General features: G+C 44.3%; 1 protein-coding gene across 1 annotated transcript; it reads left to right on the top strand.

The window, feature by feature from the left end:
- Nucleotides 1-317: 317 nt before the first annotated feature.
- Nucleotides 318-5,818, top strand: ZNF281 (zinc finger protein 281). Its single transcript, XM_077332773.1, has one exon. It carries the CDS (start codon nucleotides 759-761, stop codon nucleotides 3,483-3,485), a length of 2,727 nt encoding a protein of 908 aa, XP_077188888.1. The 5' UTR covers nucleotides 318-758; the 3' UTR covers nucleotides 3,486-5,818.
- The last annotated feature ends 790 nt before the right edge of the window (nucleotides 5,819-6,608 follow it).

Here is a 6,608-nt window from a genome sequence, read left to right as displayed (position 1 = left end):
CTTCTGACTGGAAAACTGCAACTGTGATTTCCCTCCCCGCAAATGCATATTAAACCTTGTGTGAGCCTGAACCCTTTTTGCACCCGGGGGCGGCGGGGTGGGGCGGAATAACTGTATTTATTCTCGTGCGCCACCCAGGGCGATCGAGCGCCAGGAGCGAAAAGGGCCAGACTATGAGGCAACTAGCGAACCAAAAAGGCGAAATACAGAGGAAAGGGGCGGGCAAGGGAAAGGGGAAAAAAAAAAAGGGAACCCGCCAAGGGGGTCCATCCGCGCCTGCGCCCTTTCACTTAACCCCCCCCCCCATGCTGTTGCCCTCCTGCCTGGGCAATCCTCCCCAGCATGCCGTGCGGTGGCGCATGTGCAGTGTGGGCCTCAGGAGAGCGGCGGCGAGCGGGGGGGGCTCTGCTAATTCCATTGTGGAGCGGAGTCGGCGATATTTTTAACTGGAGGCGGCCGTCGAAGAGAACAGCGGCGGAGGCGAAGGCTGGGCCGGGTGGGGCCGAGCGACGACGAAGGATGCGCCCGGCTGGCGGCTGCCGGGCGAGCGGGCGCTGAAGGAGGCGAGAGAGCGAGCGGGCCGGCCAGACAGGCAGCCAGCCAGCCAGCCGGCGGGTGAGTGAAACGCGAGCGGCTGCGGTGTCCGGCAGCCGAGCAGCCACCGCGGAGGGCCGCGCCTCCTCCGCCGCCTCAGCCCTCCCGGCTGCGCCTCCTCTGCTGCCGCCGCCGCTGCTTTCCCCATCCCCCGAGGGAAGAGTATGAAACTGGGCAGCGGCTTCCTGGGCGGCGGCGGCTCCTCCAAGAGGGCGGCGATGGAGCCCACCTTCCCCCCCAGCATGGTCATGTTCAACCACCGCCTGCCGCCCGTCACCAGCTTCACCCGCCCGGCCGCGCCCCCCCAGCATTGCGGGCTGACGCCTGCCTCCTCCTCCTCCTCCTCGTCGTCGTCTTCCTCCTCGGCCGCCGCCGCCTCCTCCTCCTCCGCCTCGTCTTCCTCCTCTTCCTCCACCGTGACCACTGCCACGGCCGCCGCCCCGCCCCCCCACCCTCAGGGCATGACGTTCAAGAAAGAGCCGGCGGGGGGCTTCCCTCTCAGCGCTGCCTCGGCCACCTCCTCCTCGCAGAGGGGTCCTTGGGGCTTCTTCCAGTCCCTGGTGAACATCAAGCAAGAGAAGGCCAGCGACCAGGAGGAAGAGGAGCACCACCACCATCACCACCACCACCACTACGGGGGCCTGTTTGGAATAGCCGGGGAGGAGCGCCACCCGACTCTTGGCGGCACTGCTGTCGGCGGAGGAGTGGAAGGGGCCGGCCAGAGCGTCATCCAGGACCTCAGCCTTTTCCACCACTTGCACCACCATCCCCACAGAGGAGACTTGCTGCTGGGCATCAGGACCGGTGGTGAGGTGGGGCCTGCTGGTTTGGATGAGCCCAAGCACGATGCCCAGGCCAGGAAGATGAAGAGGCCAAAGTCGGAATCTCAGGGAATCAAAGCCAAGCGGAAGCCGAGTGCTTCGTCCAAACCCCTTGTGGCAGGAGATGGAGAAGCTGCCATGCTGTCCCCTAGCCAGAAACCTCATGTCTGTGAACACTGCAATGCTGCTTTTAGGAGCTCTTATCATCTGCGCAGGCATGTGCTCATCCATACCGGCGAGAGGCCTTTCCAGTGTAGTCAGTGCAGCATGGGTTTCATTCAAAAGTATTTGCTACAGAGACACGAAAAGATCCACAGCAGGGAGAAGCCGTTTGGGTGTGACCAGTGCAGTATGAAGTTTATCCAGAAGTATCACATGGAGAGACACAAGAGGACGCACAGCGGAGAAAAGCCATACAAATGTGAAACCTGTCAGCAGTATTTTTCAAGGACTGATAGACTGTTGAAGCACAGACGTACGTGCGGAGAAGCCATAGGGAAAGCAGGTGCTGGATTGGATCCTGGGCCATCAAACCATAGCATGGGCAACTTGTCTGTGTTGTCTCAGGGAAATACAGGTTCATCGAGGAGAAAAAGCAAAGCAAAAAGTATATCTACAGAAAACAAAGAACACAAACCCTGTCATAAAATATCTGAGTCTCAGATAGCATCTAATATGACCTTGCAGAATTATGCCGTGGAGATTCCTATAGTGTCTTCCAGTAGTGGTTTAATTGGCACTGGGATAGAAGAGCTGCAGAAAAAGGTGCCAAAATTAGTGTTTAAAAAAGGAAACAGGAAAGGTGCAGACAAGAGTTATCTTAATTTTGTGTCACCATTACCAGACCTTCTTGGTCAAAAACAGTTGTCTGGAAAACCAGGTGGCTCTCTTGGCCTAGTTGCAAATACCAGTATAGATGCTATTGGTCTTCTCCAAGCTGCAGGTAGTAAACAAGGTCAAATAAGTAGCAATTATGATGATGCCATGCAATTTTCAAAGAAAAGAAGATATTTGCAAACTGCCAGCAGTAACAGTGCCTTTTCTATAAATGTTGGGCATATGGCCTCCCAACCGTCTGTTATTCAGTCTGCAGGTGTCAGTGTTATGGATGGTGAAACCCCATTATCTCTTATTGACTCATCATCTCTAAATGCTGACATTAAATCTTGTCATGACAAATCCGGTATTCCTGATGAAGTCTTGCAAAGTCTTCTAGAGCAGTATGCTCACAAGTCAGAAGGCCAGAAGGAAGACCCCTTCAGCATTACTGAACAGCGAGTGGACTTGCATGCCTCTGGAGAACATTCAGAGATGGTTCAAGAAGAGAATCTGAGTCCTGGCTCTCAGACTTCAAATGACAAGGCAAGCATGTTGCAAGAATACTCAAAATACCTCCAACAGGCTTTTGAAAGAACAACCAATAGCACTGGTTTTGCTTTTGGACCCAGCTTCCAATTTGTAAGTTTGTCTTCAAGCCTTCATAACCATACTTTGTTTCAAGACAAACAGATATACACTACATCTCCACTTGAGTGTGGTTTCAGCCAATCTGTTACCTCAGTGTTACCATCTGCATTGCCAAAGCCTCCTTTCGGGATGTTGCTTGGCTCTCAGCCTGGTTTTTATTTATCTGCTTTGGAGGCAACCCATCAGCAGTTGACTCCCTCGCAAGAACTGGATGATCTGATAGACTCTCAGAAAAACATAGATACTTCATCCGGCTATCAGTCTACACCTCAAAAGTTGAATAGCCAGAAGGAACAAAAAACCTTGGAATCTTCAACAAGCTTTCCAATACCATCTCAGGAGCTAGCTAACCAGATAGATCCTCAGAAAGACCTAGAGCATAGAGCAACATACCAGATAGAGACCTTTGCACAAGCATTTGGTTCTCAGTTTAAGACGGGCAGCAGGGTGCCAATGACTTTTATTGCTAACTCTAATGGAGAAGTGGACCATAGAGTAAGGACTTCAGTATCAGATTTCTCAGGGTATACAAATATAATGTCTGATGTAAGTGAGCCATGTAGTACAAGAGTAAAGACCCCAACTAGCCAAAGTTATCGGTAAGGTTCCAAGGGTGACTAGGCTTTGGGGTAGTCTTAATGTATTTCTTTTGTTTTGATAACACTGCCATTGGAATGTTTCTACGTGATCCTAATACAAAATAATGTAACACGCCCTTTCAATGCAACTTTACATATTTGGTTGGTGTTAATGTAATTTTAGATCAGTTTGTATTATGGTTTTTAATCAGATCACTAGACTTAATAGTTTCCATTTTTTTTGGTGTTCATGTGACAGTGTTTAGCAATCAAACTTACATATTTAGATTGTCAGGGAGTAGCCCAAAAGTTGAAAATGCAAAAACAAAAAACAACAAAAAAACTTTGTTCCTAGGATTAAGGTTTATTTTAACTGCTTTACTCTCAGGAAAATGTAATGAAGAAAGGAGATTCTATGTATGATTAGTGTATTGGAATTTCCAATTTACAAATAAGTGGCAAATCTATTTCACCATTTAAAAAAGGGATCTCTGACATTATAAATTGCTGTCTCATATCTAGGTGATATAAAACTCTGAGAAAATTGCTACCTACAGATTGTTGTTGGTGTACTTTTTTTCTTCCAGATGATGATAACTCATTCCAGACTGGCGGGTAGATATTCTCAGATCCTTGGTATAAGCCTGGAATGATAGCTTTAATTCAGCCAATAATGTCCACCCACATTTTTTTTTCAAATACTGTAATTCTATGGAGAGATTTTAGTAGCAGAATCTACAGAAGGTATTTTAAAGTTGCAATTTAATGTCATTGGACCGCCAACCAAAATTAGTCATAATTTATGTACTTTTTTGATGAATTATTTATTATACATGGTTGATAATAGCCTTCCCTAATTGGTCTCTTGTCCTTTTCTTCCCCGTATCTAAATATTCCGTAGAATTTTAGGAATTTTACCTTTTTATCAGTTGTTATTTTCCCCCCACCAAACTCATCCTTCATACTTTGCAGTCCTTTCCTCTTACCTTTAGCTTAACAGCTGGAATTTTAAAAGATATACATTCCAGAAGGTTATGTAATTTACATGTTTTTTTAATGTCTTGTGGCATCAAAATTGAACAATTAAAAATGGAATGTCTCTTTAGAAGGCCATAAAGGTTTCCATATAATAGATCTTAAAACTGCTATACTCATTTGTACATACAGTCCCTAATCTGCATCAGGATCTACTAACATAGTTGTCTGTGTCCACATTGAGCTTTTTTTTTTTAATGGGTTAAGATTATGTGTGGTTATAAGGATGTGCAGAAAAACACTTTGCAGTCCTGGGCCTAAGCTTCAGTTCCATTCAGAGACTGGATGTGTGAACCATTTGATCTGTACTGTGCGGTTTATTGTCACCAGAACCTTTCCAAGGAATTGTTGCTCAAATTCATGTATATTTTGTGGTACATTATTTATGGTATGTGAATCTGGATTAGAGCCTGTGGAGCAATGGAAATCTACTAGGGAAAAAAATGATGGTTACTTTAAAACTGCTAAAAAGCAGTTGCACTGCCCTGAACCACTTTTTTTTGCAGATATATTTTTCTTAGGTTTTTTTAATGTAATTTTGGTGATGTTTATGCAGATTTTTCTTATTTTTTAATGTACTTTTGGTGATGTTTCCGTCTTGTGTACTTTCTGAAGGCAGACAAGTACCAGTGGTTATTTGCAGTCTTATTGTATAATTGGCCTACTGCAGGCTTCCATGTATAATAAAATAATTAACATTGTATGAGCGTAAAACACTTCTGTTGGAAGATGGTTTTGCAAGAACTATGAAAGTTTTAAAATTGTTACAAATGGTCAACATGCCCATTCTTTTTCTCTTTCTGCTCACTGAATGAACTGTCACCTTTTTTCTAATGCAGGCTTAATTAAATTCAATATCAATTTATCCACTTGATTATGTATTTCCTGTCCAAATTCGTGCTGTGAATTTCCCCTGCCGTTTAGGCATAGAGCACAATTTGTCACCAAGGGATGGAGTGTACCTTAACCACTGTGTAATTCTGGGTTTTTTGTTTGTTTGGGTGAGGGGTGAGTGTGTGTTCCACAGCAGTTATAATTTACTTTCTTTATATTGTGTGTACTGGATAGTGTGTATGTTCTGGGATTGTTTGCTTTAGACTGTGACCAATTTAAAGTTTTTATTCAAAAAAATCTTAAGAGACGATGATGCTGTTGTATTACACTTCTAAAGGTTTTGTCAAAAAGAAAAAATCCCTAAAATGTTTTGAACTACATTGCTGGAACAATAGAACAACAGTAGAGTAACTTGCTTGCTTTTAAAGGTATTTTTATTGTAAAACTTCTTTAGGTGAACAATAAAAATGATTTTTTTCGTTGCTTTGAGATTGAAATACTTTCTCTTACTCTGTGGTATTTTGAAATGACATCTGCTATTTTAATACTGTTTCTGTTATTGAAACTTCCATTCCACTATTAGCATAAAAGAAATAAAGCTGACATATATATATATATATATGACTTTTCAGGATTTAGAATTTTCGATTTAATGGGCGTTCTCCATTTTGATACAATTTAGTGCAGTATTGCCTGCACTGAACTAGGGATCGTACACCCACTGAAGCAAGCCAGTATCCTTGTCTGAATTGGGAACTCTGTCTGCTACTAAGTTGTACCTGTATACCCCCCATCCTGTTCCATTTGTCAATGATCATATTTGAGAGGTGGAGCACAGCACTAGTTTCAGACCCACTGGCTTTCCCTGCCTTATCTAACAGCTGCTCTGTACGTGCTCCGTACTTATTCCACATATCAAAGGCCTGTTCTCAAAAGGTACAACTGGTTGTTTATTTTAAAATTTATTTTCCCATTTGTCTGCTGCTGTTCCCTAGGGGGCTTCAAGTAGCTCACAACAGTTTATCACAAAACAGTAACATATAAAATCCTAAAATTATTGGCATTAAAATTCAATCGCACAATTTTAGACATGCTGCCTGGAGCATAAAGTACATCCATAAATTGTTCATACTAGTAGGTGTTTAAAAATGGGGGTACTGGTATAGCTTTTCCTCTTTCAGGATGGATTTCAAACCTGCCCCTGTACATGTGGGAGGCGGTTTTACTTGTGAAGGGGGGATGGCAATTTCTACCAAATTTCTACTCTTGTTAAATTTTA

This window comes from Paroedura picta, chromosome 4 (genome assembly GCF_049243985.1).
Source record: "Paroedura picta isolate Pp20150507F chromosome 4, Ppicta_v3.0, whole genome shotgun sequence".
Taxonomy (NCBI): Eukaryota; Metazoa; Chordata; class Lepidosauria; order Squamata; family Gekkonidae; genus Paroedura; species Paroedura picta.
The sequence above is the reverse complement of the archived record's forward strand: the minus strand, read 5'-3'. Positions and strand labels throughout refer to the sequence as shown.

What these genes read in the sequence shown, in the direction of transcription:
- ZNF281 (XM_077332773.1), top strand. Translation starts at nt 759, where the DNA reads ATGAAACTGGGCAGCGGCTTCCTGGGCGGCGGCGGCTCCTCCAAGAGG.